This window comes from Anopheles merus, chromosome 3L, assembly GCF_017562075.2.
Source record: "Anopheles merus strain MAF chromosome 3L, AmerM5.1, whole genome shotgun sequence".
NCBI classification, from domain to species: Eukaryota; Metazoa; Arthropoda; class Insecta; order Diptera; family Culicidae; genus Anopheles; species Anopheles merus.
Genome location: NC_054085.1, coordinates 34,614,503 through 34,635,345, shown reverse-complemented (window position 1 = coordinate 34,635,345; position 20,843 = coordinate 34,614,503). Strand labels below are relative to the sequence as shown.

General features: G+C 48.9%; 1 protein-coding gene across 6 annotated transcripts in view; it reads right to left on the bottom strand.

The window, feature by feature from the left end:
• Positions 1-20,843, bottom strand: part of LOC121598392 — a 54,119-nt gene that overhangs the window by 2,273 nt on the left and 31,003 nt on the right. For all 6 annotated transcript variants that reach the window (XM_041925169.1, XM_041925171.1, XM_041925172.1 and 3 more), the window contains exon 4: positions 11,696-13,962. In XM_041925169.1, coding sequence (XP_041781103.1) covers positions 11,696-13,962 — 2,267 coding nt within the window. The remainder of the gene's footprint in view (positions 1-11,695; positions 13,963-20,843) is intronic.

Below are 20,843 nucleotides of genomic sequence, written 5' to 3'. Positions count from 1 at the left end.
AAAAACCCCGTTGCCAATGGTTTTTGTCTTGTCTTCATCACTGTGACCTGTTGATCTCAATGTGATCTTCGAAGGTGGGTGGGGGGAGGGTTGTGTCTTTTCTACACTTCCCCACACCGGACAGTGTGGCAAATTCGCGCAAACGAGGGCGGAAGAGATCGGTGTGAGTCACACACAAAAAAAAACAGCCAATACTAAGGAAAATAAAGCGAAAAAATGAGGTCCAATGTAAAAACGAACCCAAACTGCAAGTGTGTGTTATTGTTGCCCATGGAACCTGCATGGAATTGCAGCCCTAGCCAACCTAGCGCCTCCGCAAGCGTGGGGCGGCCTCTTCTCTAGTCTAATTACTGGCATTGCATGCCGAACGGCTCTCTCGACAGCAGCACTTGGCTAGTGAAATTCACAGCCGAAAGCAACTGGATGGATGCGGTTTAACGTGTTTTTTTGCCTGCCTTAATTGAATTGGCTAATTTAGATGAGTCGGATGATCGGGCTTCATTTTCCCGAAGTTGTTGGTGAAAAGATCCGAACCAAATGGAAACGATTTGACGCGCGCGTAGAAAGCCTACGCAAACTCAGAATTGGGGTGCCGGTATCTTCGGTTTGTGTTTTGCGAAAGAGAGTGGAAATTAATTGTTGGACAACACACCGGACACAGTGGGGGGTAGAAGAAAAAAACAATAAAAAGTGCAAATTTCCGCACAGTAAGGGGAGGAGTAAGGGAAGAGAGACAGTTTTGGTAACAAAATTAGTCAAAATCTTAATCGAAGACAATTTAAAGTTGGCAATGAAAAAGGAAGAAAGGCGAATGATGTAACTGGGCCACAAGCGAACGATCAAAAGCGAAGCAGACAGACTAATAATCATTTCCCCCCCGTTGAATGTTATGAAACTGAAGATCAAGCGAATTGACGATCAAGCTTTATTAGCTAACGGATCTGTCCACGAACGTTTAATTTTGATGACAAACACACAGTTGGATCTCCATATCGAAGATCGGAAGCATTGATGCGCACGGTAACGGAACGTTAGAAGCTCCTAACTGTTCTAATCGTGTCAGGTTCGGTTCTTGATTCTCCCCAAAAAAAGAGACACCAGCAGCGTAACCACTATTCCTTCAAATTCATAAAGGTTGCCCCTTAACGGGTTGGTGTGCTAAAAGATGGAAGCTCTTTAGCTCTAATCGTTCGTTTGCTCAAGAACCTTCGCCTCTGTTGTACCATGCGGAGGAAGTTCTGCGTGCCGTGTATAACAATTGCAATTTCCAGCACACCACCATCACAGACAAGAGGGTAGTAAATCTTGCTTCCAATTTCTACTAATTAAGACTTCCGAGCACGTTCCTGCTTGCCCCTGTGGTGGTCATGCTTCGGCTGGCATTTGTGGCCATTGACCGTGCGCGCACGAGTGTAAACACTTGACTTCGCGGAAACCAATGTCTTTCAAGTTGGGCCGTCGTCTCCTACGCCATATCTCCCCGTCCTACCAGGAATTATGGAATTCTGATACCCTGACGGGACATTCTGAAGAGGCGTGATCTGATGCGTGGAAGGGAAAGTAAAAACAAACAAATCATTCCAGCATCCGAAAAGCGAGCATGACGACTGCGCACACCCTAGCTCTAGTAGATTCTGATGAACCGAGGCTCTAGATTAGATCGTCCATTGAAAATTCCATTGAAAAAACAAAGCTAATGCACACCCAAACCTTCCTACCCCGGATGCATCTGAGCAGACAAACGTGCACACACACAATGCTCTGTCGTCAACAATGAGGCGAGGTCATGAACAACGGTAACCAACAACCGTACCAACCACCCCATCACACATCTGTGGTGATCTCCGTCCCCAGGGTGAAGGCCACAACTGCCGCGTTAGTTCTCCTGTTTTAGACAGATGATGAACTGTGAAGCTGCCTTTCCGTAGATCAACAAAATCTCGTGCGTGCGTCCTTTCAGTCAAAAGTAAACCAACCAACCATAATGCTCTCTCTCTACGTGGGCGCTGCGAAGAGCACGTGGATTTAGAGCATCTGGTAGGCCCTATAGGCGCACACAACCCCAGCAATGAGCGGCTTGCACGATTAGGTCAACAAACACAAACACCAACCTTAGCTGGAATTGAAAACTGCCAGTGCCAGCCAGTGTCGGTGTGTCGGTGGTCAGGAAGTGCGTGGGATGTCCCGCTTGCAAGAGGAACGCCCGGGTGGTGCAACGCTGTGGTCTCTCTTGTTGAATCACCTGCGATAAGAGCGATCGATGCCGTGTGGCAGTGCGTGGGCTGCGCGTCAAGTAGGGCGGGTTTAACGTTGCTAAACGCCACCCATCAACCAAACAACGGCCAGAGCGCATGGCTGAGGGCGGTAGATAATCACCGAGTATGCAACCGAGTGTGTGTGTTGCAAACGGGAACTTCGAAAGGCCGAGGGCGCGACCGCGCGCGCGCGCGCCTGTTTGGTGTAAATATTAACGCACATAAAACTCATCGATAAGCAGCGGCGATCCGAGAGCATTGGGTTTGCCCAATTCTCTTGTCTAGGGATAGCACAAGAGGGAGTTTGTTGATTGTTGACTATTTATTTAAATGAAACACATTTCGTGCCAGCCATCAGTTGTCATTCATCTTGGTAGATTGCTGTTGATTTTTTGAAGAAATAGAGACATTTACCAACGAATTGATTTTGTGGGCATTGTTTGAGATGCTATCTATGACAATAGGAGTCTTTTTGTCTAACGCATATCAGTTTTTTAGGGTGTGTTAAATTTGTTAATTTCCAGAGAAGGGCACAACCAACCAAGGAATGCGCTTTAGGTGCGAATTCTCTTCTTGTTTGGCACAACAACCGCTGTCGGTCAAGGCCTGCTTGAACCCACTAGTGAAGTGAGCTTGGCTTTCAGTGACTTATTGTTACCATAGCAGGATAGTCAGTCCTACGTACGGGGGCACGGTCTATTCGGGGCTTGAACCCATGACGGGCGTCAATTCAATCATTTGTCCAAAATTATAGAAAAGAGGTCATCTTGAAGGTAGAGACTTGCTGGAACACTTGTATTAATCCATCCACTTTGTACTTGTCGTAGTTTCATCCAAATGTCATCTCATAATCTAGACCCATCTAGATCCCCACCCCTTCACTGATGACGCCATAAAACAATCCGTTCCGGGGGGAATTGGAGCCCCCGAAAAGCAACGGAACGCGCCCAGTAAAATGGAACCATTCACCAGTGTGTAGGCTGCTGCTGCTGCTGCTGATTGAAGCCATCCGAACTTTCTTCGACTGTAAAAAAAACAATGGCACATAAAATGGTAAGCGATACGACGCAGCGTGGCCGTACTGTGACGGTGTAATGTTTCTATGCTGCTGCTGCTGCTGTTGCTCGCAAAAACGTAGTAATTTATTTATCTGAACAGTCTGCAGAGGGCGACGATCACAAAAAAAACAATCCCTCCCTGGGCTTAATTCCGGTGCAATTTCTTGCTAGATTAATAGCAGACCAGTGCTTTCTTCAGACAAATGGCCCATTCACTGGGCCATATTAATGCTTGAAAAAGTTGCTTCCGAATCGAGCTGATGCGGGCTAGACCTCCGGTAAATAGGTTATTGCGATTTTTGGGCGCGCGAGAGCAGATGGACATTACGGTACTTTGATGGAGGTTAGCACGCCACAACGAATGTCGTAAAGCTTTTACCAGCAAAGCGGTTGGTAAGATCAGCTTTAGGTCACTAAATTTCCCCCGCAAATTGCTTCTTAATGTTGTAACACCGTGCTCGATAACACTTGCTGGACTAATTATGTTGTAAATCTATCCAGAAATGCTGATACTTCTCGCCAACGTGTATCTCCAGAACTCACACTGTCAGTGCCGCCTGTTGCTGTTTGCTTAATTATTTAATACAGTCAACCTACGCGATCGCCGGATCGTGGCACGAGAACATAATTACAAATCAATCGAATCGATCTCAACCTTTCTCGATCATTACACTGCTTCCCAGCACTGCCGACCGGGGCGATATGATTCACAGCTTAGGCAACACAAAACTCGCGTTTTTATGTCCACCAAGCCCACACGCGGTTCGATCTTGTGCGTCTTGGGACACGCGTTTGTGATGTTATGAGCTAACGTCTTTTTTTCGAAAACGATCACATCAAAAAAACCGATCAGTCCCGCCTGCCCACGTGATACAGTAATGTTGCTGTTTGACACTCAAGTGCTCGGCCGCGTGGAAAACCGATCCATGCTTCCACCGTCCCTCCTAATGAAGCCATGGAGAACGCGCACGCGGATGCTTTCTTGATGCGGGGTGCCCCCGTGTTGATGCTTCTAGGGATTGACAGCTTTATAGCGATGCCGCCGCCGCCGCCACCGCCACTCGCTGTCCCACGGGTGACATTTGGACACAACGGAGTTTGTCTTTTCGATATGCTCAAAACGCTTCCTCCCGCTGGACATGTGCAGATGGTGAAAGATAGCCAAACGCCGCGCGCGCGCCCGTCTACTTTACATGTGTTTGTTTGTTAGCTGTTTGCTTTACTGGACAGCGAGACATGTCCATCACCCTTCGATGTTGTAGGTTACTTTAATAGAAACACGATACAACAGCATCGTTTTGTAGCCATTTTGGGCAGGCAGCATGTTGTGCAATACGACGTGGTCGTTACCCGCGTAGCGCCACTGACCGTGGCAATGAACATACAGAAACGCTAACCAAATACGGGGCCTTGTGCTTTGCCTGCAGATGATCACCGAAGCCGTGTGTGAGCGTTATGAGAAGTATGTTTACGAGTGGAAGCGCAACATAGACGGGGCGAACCGCGGCAAGCGGTAACAGAAGACTCAAACTCAAAACTAGCTCAAATTAAGAACTGGTAACGCAAGGTATTAAAAGCGGCGAGCCAAAACCAGACCGTCTAATCCATTTCTCGCATTGTGGATCGGAGCGTTTGGTAGGTCGGGAGACCGGAGCGTAAGCGTTTAGCATTGAAAAGGAATTACAGCTTACCGGTTCGGAAGATGGATTATTTAGGTTTATTTTGGGGCGCGTTTTTGGAGGAGTTTGGGAATTTGGGACAAGGGTAGTAGGAAGAGCAACATCTCAATTATGATGCGCTCGTTAGCTGTGTGGTAGAATAACAGGTTTGTTATGATGGTTGAAGTCACCGTAATGATCGCCATATTTGCTACAACTAAACTACAACAAGAGCATCACTAATAGCAAGAATAACCTGAAAGGACCTAAAAACTTCCAATATTACACGGTAATTGAAGCGCTAGACATTAGAATAAATGAAGATTCCCGTGCTTAGCACAAAAAGCATACAAGATATAGATCTCATCACTAAATTAGTTTCCCAGATAATCCAACCGAAGGGAACACAAAGAAACAAGCGCTACACGATCAACAACTAATCCTGGGACCATCCATTGCATGCCCCTTAATTCGCCAACACCGATTTTACCGCGCAGCGAATCGATTAACCCAGACACGGGCGCGATCAATCGCTGTACGGTTAATATAGCTAGAGCAAAAAGATGGCACAACATCAAGGAAGTGATCATCGTGGCATCAATTGGCGGGGCTTTTTTTGCACTCTGCACCGTTAAATTGCTCCACTGGAAGGAAGGGTGTGTTGAAGGACTGCGTACTGTCGTCACCTCTAGGTACTCTCTCTGCAACAAGACGCCCATGCTGATCGGCTGTACGGTAACAATGTCGAACATATTAAATGGGAAGTTAACTGTGTCCCAACTAGACAAAAAAAAGCCCCCAAGAGTGAATATCTTTCCCCCGAATCTTTGCGCTCAGAACTCACGCAAGTCACCATGACAGCGTGAAATTGGGCGAATCACTTTGAAGCGAATTCTTCAGCACAGAGGCCACAAGGCACAAGGCAGAAAAGATGCTTTTGCGTACAGGATGGAAGTCCCACGTCCCAACCCCATTAAGGCAAACTTTGAAGGGGAAGACACCAAGAAGCTACGCCTCAAGCGAAGAAAATCCTTCCGTATTGGTGGCAATCCTTTGCTTGGGACGGCGGACCTCCCAACAAATCCGGTAGCAGATCGCTAGTTGTGTGCTTTTGCTTTCATCATCGCTGTCGGATCAACAATAACGCAAAGATTTTCGCTCAAGTCGTGTTTGGAAGCTTCATCATGTTCTGGGTAGGAGTTGGGAACGATCATCTCGTTGTGGGGAGGCTCGATTTCAGCTCGTTTGCTCATTATATGGACCGTGCTCTCGCGTGGACTTTTCAAGGCCGTCCGTAATGGGTGCAAAAAAACGCTATGCTCCAAACCTCAGTCACATCTACCGCCGCGGGAACGACACACACACACCCGCTTTTGGTGGAATTCCTTCATTGCCGGTCTTCCTCTCTTCGGTAAGCAAGGGAATTTCCAGTCGAAATAATTGGCAGTGGGATCATTTTTACTTCCTGGATCAACCGAACCACCGATCATAGACGCAGATTTGTGCGGCAGATTAATTGTGCTGGTCCGCGCAGTTAAGCAGACGAGAGCATAACTGTTGGCACGACGTACAAAGAGCATGACGAACTGGACTGGAGTTCAATCTGATGGACAGACGAACACTATCCATGATCTTGATTTCAGGCACAGGTGGAGATCGAACGTGGGATCACGATCAGCTTAAAAGGCATGGATAATGTTGTACCGGTGATTGTGCTCCTAAATTATCAATTAGGACATTTTAGCAGCATTTAATGGAGCGATTCGTTCACTTTGTTCCGGAAATCGACGATTCTAAATATATTGCTAATCGTTAATCATATGCTGTTTTAGGCAAGATCGTTTAGAATTAGAATATTACCAGTCAATCAACCGATCACTTAATAAATGCCAAACGTCTCTAAAATATACTGACATTCATTAGCAAACCGGAGCGGAAAAAGCGTTATGCTCTATCCAAAATAAACTCCTCTGGCACAAATGGGCACACGCGAGAGCCAGAGCCGTTTCACATCCGCAAATAATTTCCAAACGTTTTCTATCCGCATGAGAGTGTGTGCAATTCGCGAAGCTAATTTCATCCTCCCCAAAATCCGCGGACCCGCTTCCCCGTGCAGCAGACGCAGCAAAAGCTGAAAGATGCACCGGCGAGGAAGTTAATTAAAACATTATGCGAATAAGGTTTTGCGCAAATGACGAAGGATGCCGCCACACACACGCAGCGGAACCTATCTCGCCACGAACTGATACATGGCGGAATGGGTGAAACCACAAGACGATGCTGCTGCTGCTGCTGCATCAGTTTCACTTGAGATGCCGGCATGCGAGGCGAGTTTGGACATGATTTTCTCATATTTCATCGATTGGATTGTTGGATGAACGTGATGGAAGACGTGATGGAGCGGAGAGGCTACCGGGGTAAACATGAAATATCAATTTCATGCCGCCACCGAATTCTTGGGAAATTTAAATTGCTGCAATGATGCATCAGACCCTTCCCTTTTTCAAGAGATGCTCCCCCCCGCCGGAACGAGGGGCGACCGTTAAATATCATATCTTTATTAACAACGTTGCTCTTTCACCTCGTACAGGGATGGTTTATTGCACCGGTTACAGGAGGATGGAGAGTGGGAGACGCTCAAGCTATGTAAATACTGGCGCCCTCAGAATTGGCCCTCTCCGCGTCACAACAAAGCCCTGCAAGGTCCCCGGTGAGAAAGTGAGTGTCCAAACGATCTCACCAATGTTTTGTTGGTCCTTATTCTTCGCGAGAGCTCTCTCTCTCTCTCCCTCTTCGCTATGTATTCCCCGATCCACATCCGGGACTGTTAATGAATTGGTTGAACAGTTTTGTTTATTAAAAGCGTTTAGGTCACAAATCGAACCTCCTGCCGGCTTCCCAACGGGCGGGTATACCTCACGAAGAAGTCCCTTGCCGCTCGCTCGTGTACGATCGACCGGAATCGAAATTCCGCTCCGGTTTTGGGTGACTTGTTCCGGTGCGCACTATCGCACCGGACGCATCTTGGGTGCGCAGCACTTTCTTCTTTGCCCGCAGAAGCCCACCATGAAAGGAGGTGCTGAAAGCCTAACCGTGTAGCCGTTGGACAGATCCACCGAAAGATCCAATTAAATCACCACCGGGGGAAGAAATTATGCATTCCAGCGTGCCAACCGAAAACCTTTAAACGATCACGCGTCCTGTGAGGTCACATGCGCGGTGGTTTCTTTTGCAGCTTCCCGTGTGTGTTTCGAACCGATTTTCCCAGTGACCACGAGCCCCAAAACTGAATGTCAATTAAAAGAGGTGCTTTTGGTGGGGTTGATACGAAGATGTGGACAGTGATCGTTTTCGTGGGGCTGATAGCTAAAAAACATGGCACGCCACAATTTCCGGGATAGGCAACGGAGCAGGTCAGATTTGTGTATGTGTTTGGACCCTCCCGTTTGGACACAACTCGTTTGCCTATGTCATCGTCGCTTTGTATCGGATGCAGCTCCTGAAAGGCCTGCCTTTGATGCCGATGATCTAATCAGCCATCGTTTTACGATATCAATAAAATGTCACACGCAGCCGGCGCCGGCCGGGTGACTTCATTCTGTGTCCTGTGTGCAAGCATCTGGAGCTTAAACTACTTTAAAATAAACAACTTTATGATCGTTTTTTGTTTTTTGCCAATCCAACTTCCGACAGATTCGGCACAGACAAGATGCAGTTGACAAATTTGGATTTTATGATACTCCGTTTGTTATACTGTTAACTCGACTTGGGTGAGGAGTTTGAAACTCTTGTCTGACGATTGTTTTCTGTACCGAATGGCGTAGGCTAGCGCAGCAAGTGAATATTCACAAAGATCAACGTACGAAGTGATGTGAGAAGGCTCATAAAGATAAGATTCTGCTGCGGAGCCTGTGGGTTGACAGCTACATCTTTACGAGCTACATCTTAAGCCAATGCCGATTAATAAAGACAAATCAGGAAGTGGTAATAAGAAAAAAAAACACTGCATCCTGACAAAGAAGCATATTCTCTTATAAGAAGGTCTTTTATTCGTATAAAAAATATAATAATTAATTGGTTGCATCAAAAGTGACTTGCTCCTGTGCTCACGTTTAACTTTCTCCCCAACGCCCCAACCAATTTCACTGCTCTTCTGATATAATGACTTATTCTTCTTTCATCAAGACTTTTTCAAGTAGCAATGGCCCTTAACCGTCAAAATTAGGCCACAAGGTGGTGACTCAAAGCGCGTACAACACAAACAAAGCAGAAACGAACAACATTAAACTAGGCGCCAAGACAAGCCACCAACGAGCATGGGAATGGGGGTTCATCATCTGGTAAAATGTGTAACAGAAAATTAGCCCGAAAACAAAATAAACAACCCGTTCCGTCTGCTTCTGCCCGTTATGGAAATAGCTCGTTAGTTTTTGGAGCTCCACAATCGAAGGAAAAACTATGCCGTTTGTTCGAAGGGCAGGAGGCCTCAACCAGTCTAAGCTCTAACTGCTGGCAGGTTATTCGGAAGGGCATCATCAAACACACCTGTTGTTGATTGTATTCACCATAACTGCAACATCAAAGTAAATAGACTGGCTGCTCACTGCCGCTTCCTGCCTTTTCGCAGCGCTTCCGATCGCTTGGTTGAACTTTCTAGCGTTCTAAAACCGCCAACGGAAGTGTTTCCGAGCGATTTGCTTCCGGAATTAGCACGACCGTTTCTGCGTTTCTGCTTGCCGATGGCATGATGATAGTTAACAAGAGACCAGAGATCTAGCATCTGAGTACATAAAACAAGCTAACCCACGACGCGCAAATCGAGGCTTATCAGGTCGACCGATCAGCCGCGGTCGGGAATGGGGAGTTATTAATCATGATCATCAGAGGTTTGATGCACTGATTCACACACTAAATCTGGACGGATTGTCTTGGTGAGGCGAGTCTTACCAGCCCACTTTGCTCCGGTTGCGTTGCCCGCTCGAACAACGAACGGTGGAAACATTCCCGACCAAGAATGGGAGGCTACGCGCGCCTGATGGCCTTCGACAATCAGCGGAGTCCAGTTTCCGAGCCAGTCGGTTCGATTGTGATGCCGGCGACTGCGGTATGTGACATCGGTATCCATGACACTGCGAGGTATGATTAATTAGACCTTCCGGTGGTGGTTGGAATCGGAGCAACTACGCCGAGGTCGGAACGTATTGAGCAATCGGCGTATACAGCGAAGCTGCTGAACGTGCACAGGTGCCTAGCCGCTCGCGCTCCTATTCTGTGCCCGATGTACGACATGTAACCGCTTATGGTTACAAATTGGTCATCGTCGTGTCCAGATCGCGCACCGTCACACCGTTTCTTCGGCGGTGCTAAAAGCCTGCTCAGCCCAAAGCCATACCAAAGCAGCAATAAATTCAAGCCCACCGGACCTGTCGTCGGCAAACAACTTTGAAATTATGATACGGCCTGTGCTGAGTGGAGTGCACGTTTGTGCGGGAAAGAGTAAAACAACAACCAGGGGGGGGGGGGGGGGGGAAACAAACCTGTGCCAGGTCACGCAGATGCCCCCTAGTGAAGCGAAGTTTTGGGCTGCAAGAAAGCTCGCCAGAATCGAGAGTGCCATCGTATTAACATTTTAAATGTTTTCAGGCCCCAATTCCCAGCTACGTAGCGAGCGCGACCCGTCCAAGAGACTCACCACCGGTCTCACCTTCTAATAATTACTCGGGTCACGTGTAGGAGTCGGTTCGCTACGTTGCCTTGGCTTTGATCAGTTCCGACTTTTCCGGCCGTTAGCACATCGAAGCACGGGAAGCTCGGAGCAAGGTGCAAACAAGCCCGCAGCAACTCAGCGGGTGTTGATGATTCGATAGAGAACACCGTCCAGCTCGGGTCGCCGATGGGAGTGGGCGTGAAACTAATCACTTCCCTTCGCTGCCCTGTGGCGTGGTGTTCGTCCATAAAGAGGATCCCCCTTGCGCATTGGTTTTAGTGAGTATTGTTCTAAGCGAGGGCGAGAGAGATCCATCCGCTGTTACACAGTCGGGCACATGATTAGCATAATAATGTTTACAATCATATAATACAATCAACGGAGAGAACGGTGCGTTCTTCGAGTTTCGGCGGACGAAAGTGGTGGGAAAAATACGGCGTAACGGAACGCGAGACCTGTTACCGGGAAGTGAGTCCAATTAAAGTGTGTGCTACATCATTTGTCGTACACTTCAACAACACTCGCTTACAACACAATCAGCTGATCTGACCCCGGTCCATGAGAGGTACTCAACACGGAACTCGAGTAGCTCAGAGTGGAAGTAGCTCTAGCTACGATAACAGCAAAAGTGACACATTAAGATGCTCTTGACCGGCTTGTTCTACTTTCTTAACGTCTCTGTTTGTCAGACTAGAATTTCTATTTAGGAATTTCCGGCGTTGGTTCTTAAATCATCAACCCCAGACAGTAACGGTTGAAGATTCACTACAGTTTGGTTTGAGGATTATTCATCCATAAGACATAAATAAGCACTAAATTCGTCATCCAGTGGATGCAAAGTACGACACAACTGAATGACTTCTACATGACAAATCATACTTTCCAAACACGAACACCAGTGAAAGACCTATTGAATTTCCTCACCAGCACTCCAACCAGTGCAGCAGCAAACCTGAAGAACCGTTCCCAAGTTCCCAACGCATCGTACAAAGGTCGTACAAACGTGCTCTTACTCACCTGTTTGGATTTCCGGTCACGTTCATGCGTAGTTTCCGTCTTTGATTGCTGCATTTGCTGCTGCTGCTGCTGCTGCTGCTGCTGCTGCTGTTCTCGCCGGTTGCAACTGCTCAGCTGCGTCAGCTTCTGTATCGTCGACTGTTTACTAACATTCCCACCGAAGCTGACGCCAGCACTGCCCGCACCGACTGCCTTATCGGTTCCGGTCGGACGCGCCACGGAAGCAGAAGTCAACGACCCATCCTCGGCACCATTTTTGGGCGCACTGCCGACGGGGACGACAACGAGCGATTTACCGTTCGGCTTGCGGGTACTGGCACCGTCAGCCACCGCCTTATCGCTCCCAAGCCCTCCGAGCCCGTGCTGATGCATCATCCGGTTTAGCCGACCAAACAGACCGATCGATTCCCGCTTGGAGGCTTTGTCGGTTCCCAGGGATGGTGTGGCGGCAGCGCCGGTTGCCTTCTTTACCGGCGACAGGTTTATCTTGATGTTTTTCAACGGCGAGTGGCTGCGGGGCCGTATCTTGCGCGCGTCCGACACCTTCTTCACAACGGCCACCGGCGTCGTGGCGGATGGGACGGGACTGCCACCGGAGGACACTTTTGACGGGCGCAATCGACTTAGGTTCATGTTTTCTACCCGCTCGCGCAAACTCACGCGCCCTCCGATGGAGAAGTTCGGTTTGGCGGCAGTGGTGGCGGTGACTTCTTCGGTGGTGGTCCGATCCGGCTTTGACCGCTCCTTGGTGGCGGGCGTCTCCGGTTCGGACGACTGTTTCTTTGGTGTGCCTTTGGTGTCGAGCGAGTGTCGATGCGATTCGAGTTTCTGCAACGCTGCATTGAAGTCTATGCTGCGGTACCAGGTCTTGGTGCGTTCCTTGCGCGGGCTGGGACTGTGATCGGTCGAGCGGAGGGTAACCTTCTTCACGGCCACCGTTTCTGCTAGCATCGTTTCACTAATGTAAGGCAGACTGACGGGACCTTCCTCCTCGTCCGCGTGCCGATCGCTCGCCAAACCATCCCGTTGGTCCTCCTCGTCCAGAAAGGGAGCCGTTCTTGGACCATTACCTTCCTCCTCTTCGCTGTAGCGCGTCGTCACACCACGATGGGGCGTCCGTTCGCTAACCAGCGGCGAGGGCACATAGAACGTGGGTTTGGTCGGTGTTGCCTGCACGCCGGAAGCTGTCCCGGGTGTCCCCGGTACCTGGAACACCTCCTGTACCGACAGCGCTCTCCGTTTGCGCAATCCCGCATGTATCCGGTTGAACTTACTCCTCAACAGCTGCTGCACCTCGTGTATTGAAGACTTCTGGCCCGGCAGACGCATCGACGCCGACTTGAACGTCTTCAGACTCGGCAGCTTGATCTCTTTTGCGACCTTTATGCCACCATTGCTCTCCTGGGTCGGCTCACTGCCAGCCTGCACTGGTCGCTTCACGTCCGACAGCTCGTCGTAGTACTGCAGCTTCTCGGTGCGGAAGATCCGGGGCGGCGGCGGTGCCATGTTGTCGCACATGTTCTCGTACCGCTGCACGTTGTACTCCCAGTCGATGCTGTGCGCGCTGCGCCGCTGGGGCGGATTCACGTGGATGCGATGTGCGTACGTCTGGTGCGCACCTAGACGCCACAGCTTGACATCGCTCGGTTCGTGCGGGAAGTGCTGCCAGTACTCGTCCGGGGGTATGGCTGGCGGTGCCCCGATCGTGGAGGAGGATGAGGCCGATGCGGACGAGGAGCTTGAGTGTCGGAGCTCCCAGTTTTTGGGATCGTAGCCGGACGCGAGCGGTGGCGAACCGTCCAGCAGGTGACCGCCGGGCAGCGGATAGTCAACGAGCGGATGATGATGGAGCTGATGCTGCTGCTGCTGCTGTTGCTGCTGCTGATGATGATGCAGATGACTGTGGTGAAGATGATGGTGGTGGTGGTGGTGATGGTTGTGGTGCGGATGGGTGGGACCTCGCGGTGGCAGATTGTGGAGGTGTGCTGGTAGATGTAACCCGTGGGGATGGTGATGATGCCCGTGGTACAGCGGATGATGATGGTGATGATGTTGGTGCGGTGACGGCTGGACCTTCGACGGGTTGGTGAGTGCGGCACGGGGCGGTATCGGCGAGCCGGTCGCAGTACTGATGATCTGATAGTGACCTGGATGCTCGGCCAAGATGAAGTTGGTGTCCGAATCGAGCGAGGCCGGCCCGGAGACTGACTTGAACGAGGCGCAGCGGCGTCGTAGCTTGCTCCACTTCTGCAAGATGCCCGCGGAATCTGTCGGAAGAGGCGAGGAATAAAACAACGAGCGTTATTATTGAAATTAATTGACACGCCCGCTCCCGCTTCTCCCTTCTCTTACACACAGCACACACTCTCTTTCGCCTGTCTGCGTTACGCTTGCTTTTTCTTCGCCCCTTTTCAGGCGGGAGACACAAACCGCCAAGATACACAGATTCAAGCGCACACACCCTAGCCCTTTCGAGATGTGAATATGACTGACTTTATTTGTTTGAATTCCATGTGAACCACCCAAGCTTCATCGTCTCAAACGACGAACCCACACATCCATCGGGCAGTGTTTGTGTGAAAGAGAGAGAGGAACAAAAACGCATCCGTCCCTATTAGAATGCTTCTAGAGGTGCATGTGCATCTCACAGTGGCGAAGGGCCCATGCCTTTGTCGACGCGCTGGGCGACGATGCACGCGGCGTCTCAAAGGCTGATGATGGTACGATAAATGATTTGTTGCTTTATTAACTGATGACTAGGGCGAATCGAGGAGGGCACTCACAGCAAATGCTCAGCCCGATCACCGATGCACGAATCGAGAGCTAAGTAGTTAATTAGATTCACTTCATTAAGCAAATACGATGAACAAATGCCGATCGATGACTCGATGCTACTTGAAGTGTGTTGGAGAGCAGCAAGAAGCAGCTGCTCAAGCCGAGAAAAGGGTTGGGCTATTGCAATTGCGTCGGTGGACTTATGCCCGAACGTGGCCAAAAATGGTTCGCTGCAGCATCGCCGAACGCAACGCCAGGGCTTGGGCGAATATCAGGGCCATCCTTTTGCGTGGTACGGGTACGTGTACGGGTACGGGCTAGTCATAATTACATTTAATTCTAACACGCAGAGCACTACCGACCGGAGCCTCGGTCCGTAGGCTGCACAGATGGTTGAGAGGGTGCTTTTAATTGATGGTTTCAGTGAGGGTCAAATGACAGGGAAAAAGAGACAGCATAGACATTCCAAAAAGTCTGGTGCAGGTGCAAACGGGGGTAAGCCTACGCGAAAAGCAACAGTGTGCAGGTGGAAGGTCGCAGAAGGCTTTTGGGGGCTAGTTGAGCTAGTCGTTCCTTTGAGCTATTATAGTAATTTACAAAATTCTTTGCCCGAAGGCTAAAACTGTTCCGGCAGATTGTGGTTGGCGCGTACTTTGCAAAATTCACATCAGATATTGGTACATTTATGTAATCTTTCTGTTGACGTCCCTGATATCATCTTGTGCTTTAGCACCTAATTCTGACTGACTTCTGGTCAATGTTTATGGTCATTCTGTGCCATGATTGAAGCTTTTGCTTTGATTTCCTCTATATGCCTTTGCCAAAACGTAAAGCCTTAAACCGTACAACCTCCGCACACCACCGCCAACATCAACATCACCGACAGTCGTGAACGGGCCGAGTGTATGATTAGTCACCTTAATTACCATCACAAAGCATCTCACACACTACGCACCGGTACCTGTTAAGGTGCAACCACAAACCAACGTCTCTAATGCCTAAAGACTTCGTGCGTTACAGTCGTGATCCTGCGCGTGCAGACGCGTTGTCTACAACGGCTCTTACCGGTGACATTGGGACGAAACGATCGCGAACCACACGACCAGCACTCCAAATCAACACCACACCAAGCGCAAAATCCACTTGCCAGACCGAGAGGCATTATCGCTGTCGGGTTGCTACGGGCAAGAATGCACTTCTCAAGCGCACTCCTATTGCCGGCACGATGGGTAACAATACAATGAGCAAATAAATAAGCAAGTACAAGCACACACACATACACACAGAGAGCGCTACGTGCATACACTCTGAACAATTCACAAATCAATCAGGTCGTGGGCATGCATTTGCGACGAAGATTGGGTTTGTGATTTTTTGTTACTTCCCTCGCCTCCCAGACGACCACGCAATTTGCATAAATTACCGCCGATTGGCGCTGGACGAGGTTAATAGTGTGTACGGTTCGGAGGGCTCTTGAGGAAGATGAACTGTTGCAAGCTAGGTGCTGGTGAATATTTACACTACACTGATACCTCCTTCCCGATCCTCGACTGTCCGACATTAGGTTCATGTTTTTGATAAAAAGCGCCCCGTCAGCTCTTTCGACGGAAAGCAGGACGGACGTGCTGTTTATGTTTACTGGTTTTCGCAGTGCGCAATAATTTGCGCCAAGTGTGCATATCTTGCGAAGATGATGATCATGATCATGATGATGCTGATCGCCATTGGTGCAATGAAGTACCCGAGTATCATCTTGCGTACAGACAGATTGACTTAAGTGGATAATAGTGTGCGGAATGTCTTGCGCAATAACTGCAATCCGACGTTTAGGGGAGGTAGGCATGAGGGCGTCCAGCAGTTTATTGTGGGATTTGAACAGACGCCCTTCTTAAGTTGAAATTATTCATAAATCTTACCAAAGTCAAAAAAAGGCCAACATCCTCTGCAAAATCGCTTAATCTCCACAACAGATCCAGGAACTCGTAAACGTCGTCACAGAGAGTAACTTATTCACGCCATATCAGAGTCACAGTTTGAACTTGAAAAGTTCAAACTAAAACCTGTCTCCAGAGCCACAAACTTCCATGCTTTTGACACCTCGCTTGGACGGTACAAAACAGTACCCGTTCGTTGTTCTGATTCTCATGCAGGCACGATAAGCATCGCTTGCTCGCTCAGTCGGTCTCTTCCGGCAGCAATTGTTTAGCACAGTGGAGTTAAAAGATGCGCCTCAAAACGCGATTTTTTGGCGCTAGACCAACCAGAGAGGAGGTGTTTGCGAAACTGACTAGATCTCGGCTTAAGTTAGCGCCATTTGAAGCGGACATGGACAACAGTTTCTGTTTTTTTTTCTTTTTTTGAGATCTGTTTCTTTTCCGTTGGATGTTTCTGCTTTGTGTCTGACTCATAACCAGCTGTACCGTTGGTCTTCATCAGCTGCTACCGCGGCTTTACTGACACCATGCGCCCTCCAAAAAAGGGAAAGACGTCGTTGCTAATGCGTCCACAGAGGCTTGTGAACAAAATCGGTGACAGTTGTTCTTGGTGTCTCACAGCGTTGCCGAACAAGCTGGACGCTTTCCCGACCACGTCCAAATAATGAAACCATTTTCGCTGCTGCACCACGACACTCGACCTCATTTCTTCGATTTCGCACCTTTCGGGATCTCTCTCTCTCTCTCGCTGTTTTATTTAGTTTTTATTATAATTTCAAGACAACGAAACTAAAAGCGATGCGGGACACAACCAATCGCGAGGATCTTGGAAGCGGTCGCAATTAAGCGCTAAGTTGCAATTACCCTAAAAACGAAAAGACGCCGGCTCTGTTCTAGCCGTATCTGATTAGCCTGAATAACACAGTCCTGTTGATGGCCAGTTTTTCCTTCCTTGCCCTGCGCTGTGCGGTGCTAATGCCGACCTGCTCTCAGAACAGAATCGGGGTCGTCGCTGCTGTCGCTTTGATGCTTTGGGTCCGTCCGTCCCGTCCGGAAGTACCCGTCAAAAATGAGGCTTTATTTTGATCGGCTCTTCTAAAAGCCTCCCCTACTGCAGCGACTGCTGCACGGCAAACGTAAACAAAACACGCGTAATGCAGCGTATGCGAGAGCGGATGATGATGACGACGATGAAACAAACATCCCAACAGCTGTTGGCAGGGATACTGCGCAGGATACGCACTCTTTGATCAGTTGCTCTGGGTGAGAAGTGCAATTAAGCGTGCGATGCGTATCGAACGCGCAGGCGCACTCATATCGCAGAGGGGAATATGGAATCCCTTTCGACAGGGACGCACCGGTCCGCTAATGGGGTGCGGCATGTAACACGCGTTTTCAGGCTTTGTTTTCGGCATGGTTTCCCCGTCCGTGACCTTCAATCGTGGCGTTTGGCTTTGTGGAGGGGACCAACCGACGCGTCTGATGCGACCTAGTCTTCACTTCCACGGGATGATGTGTGCAGCTCTAGGGCGTCACCCTCTCTTCCTCTCTTCCTGTATGTATCTCTAAAACATAGTGCGCACAGCTGCAGCTGCCCAGAACCGGAATCGGACACACTTGGGGTAGCGTGCATGTTTTTATTTTCCTCCCCGTGGACTGATTGCACCGCACCGTGCTGTTTACGATTCGTGCTCATGGGATAAAGTCGCGATTATGATTATTTTTTCGGCAACATAATGCGCATGGAATTACATGTTCGCACCGAGAGGGCACAGGCGAGGGAAAAACGGTGTGCGCGGTCCCATGCGTTCCTCCGGGGATGGATGGTTTGCAATTAAATTTTGATTTCGACAACGATTGCAACTGCGTTTGTTGCTTTTATGTTGCGATAGTATCACCCCTAAGGCGGTGTTGTTTTTTTCGTTTTTCCTCCGAATGGTTTCCTAAACGTTTCCGTATCAATTGCACTGCACAGGAAATTGCTGGGTGGACGGATCCCGTTGTTGACCGTTAATTTTGTGAAGTGCATTTTCCGTACTGGAATAGTAGTAATTGCGAAAAATGGGTAAGAAAAAGGGCAAGCACGTCCCTGTGCGAAGGGTCATTTTTGGCGATTTATGGCAAGCGAGAAGTAGGGAGTGCACGGAGCCGACCGTTCTAGATGACTGCCCACCGTTTAGCTTGGTTGTTGTTTAGCTGATTAAATTTTATTGTTGCATGCCGAACGAAACGAATTGCTGCGGTTTGTGCGGTGGGAATTGATGTGTGGGCTGCAATTACGGAGGTGGGAATTGGCAAACGATAATAAAACATATGGCCAACGAGGGGCGATGCTCTACCGATGCTCTCTTAGCTGAGCATTGGCTGAAGACATTGTTCTTAATTGGTTTTGGGGTTTTCGGAAAATGTATTGTCTTATCTTCGTTTGAAGTACGAAAGAAACTAAATTTAAGTAAAGAATAATAGACACAAAATAAAACAAAAAAAGAGCGAAATTTCACTGGTTAAGCTGTTTCCGTTTACCCAAAAACCTCACCTCCTAACAAACAAGCCAAAACAAAGTTTACAATCAAGTCTCGCCAACTCGCCCGCAGTTGTGGTTATAAATCAAATATTTTGAGATGTTACATTGAAAACACAAACAGGTTTCACCTTTGCTTGGTGTATGTGTGTGTGTGTGTGTGTGTGTGTGTGTTTTTTTTTACGTAAACGGCGTTTCGTGAAAGACAAACGAAATCTTACCGCACCGAGCCGTGGTCGCTGAGCGGGCGAACGTTGAACTTCGTTGAAGAAAAACGGGTGAAATTAGCAAACATCGTATCAGCGATCGTAACACACTAAACATCACACTGACCTTGACATTTTGTGCTACCAGAGAGTTTTTAGCAGCTCCTACCGGGTGCATTTCGACCGTTGTGGCTCAAAATTTCTGAAACTGTTTAATGACCATATCTTAACGAAGAAGAACTCCACTGCGCAAAGCAAAAGACGCTTCGGTCGTTCGGTAGGGCGGCAAGAAGCCTGAAACCTGATTGTGATGGGATCGCGCGTAAGGATTGCCCGAGGCACGATCGTTTATCAAAACCAACAAATCAAGAAACACCTTTAAAGTCGATTCGAGTTGAGTCTTTACAGCGGTGCTGCGCAAAGACAGGAAACCGTTGGGCAAGACTTCGCTCTGTGACTCCCAACAAAAGCCGCCAGAGCCTCTTGCTTCTGACGGAGCGATAAAAGTATTTACGGTGGATTTTGGGCAACCTTAATCCAGCTAGGACATGGAATTAATCGGCTTAAAGACGAAGAATACGCCCGAAAACATTGAAACTCAAACACATTACCGTCACACCTACAGGATCGTTGATCGTTTGCTTGTTTTCTTTGGTTTCTTGGAGTCAGAGTAGTGAGTGGGCTTTTCGCACCATCATTAACAACAAAATCACAACAACAAAAAAGGGTTACCAAGCAAGCCTCTTATTGTGTTCTAACACCCAAATCGTCACCGGAGTCGTCATCAACTCCAAATTGTACGATTCCATAACATCAAACATCCCTAGGGCGTGCCCCCTGCTGTGACTGATGCGTGGATGCCAAACCGAAAGGGTGATCCAAAATGCAAAACCAATCTTACATGCTCCGCTACCCTCACTCTAACACTCGTCTACCTTCAAAGTGTGTGCTATTCCTCCGGGCACCATGGAATCACATACCGTGAAGGTATCACAAAAGATCGAACTGCAGTAACTCACCGCCGAGCATCATCTCATGAATATGTATCAGGAGAGTGGAACACGCGACGACGGTATTCACCCCTAATGTTGTCGGCCGTCGTGAGGGTCTTGTCAGAAATGCGTCCTGACGGACTGACTGACTGACTGAGGGCTTGTGGACGAACGGCTGGCGGTGATGCCATGGACCAACAACTCCCTCCACCACCCAACAAAGAGGCCAATAGCCAAGATCTTGAGCTGATTGCTCGTGGTGTCGCCACTAATCATCGTGCGTGCACACCGGGGGGCTTACAAATTACGCAAATCGAATTTCGAATGAGCCACGGTAGTTGAAACCGATAGCTGAAAGATGCGGCACTGTCATTTGCTTGCAACACATCGCTTCTTGCACACTAACCATCCCCCTTCTAGTACTTAGAGTGAAAGAACGTCCCCGAAGTTGGGTGTACTGAAATGGAACGAACAGTGTCACAATTTCCTTACACTCGGTCGCTTATCAAGGCAAACTCATCAGCGCACAGATCGGAGTTGCGAAATTCGATCACTCGGCGTTGTCGAAAGTCGTCCGAACGAACAGGAAAGTCCACCAAAAAAGTAATAACAGCCACCCGGGGGTTGACAACGATCAATAACCCACCGTTTGACCTACTTGCTCATGGGGACGCTCGCACGGCAGACCCCCACTTACCTGGAGGTCACAAAGTTTGTGCA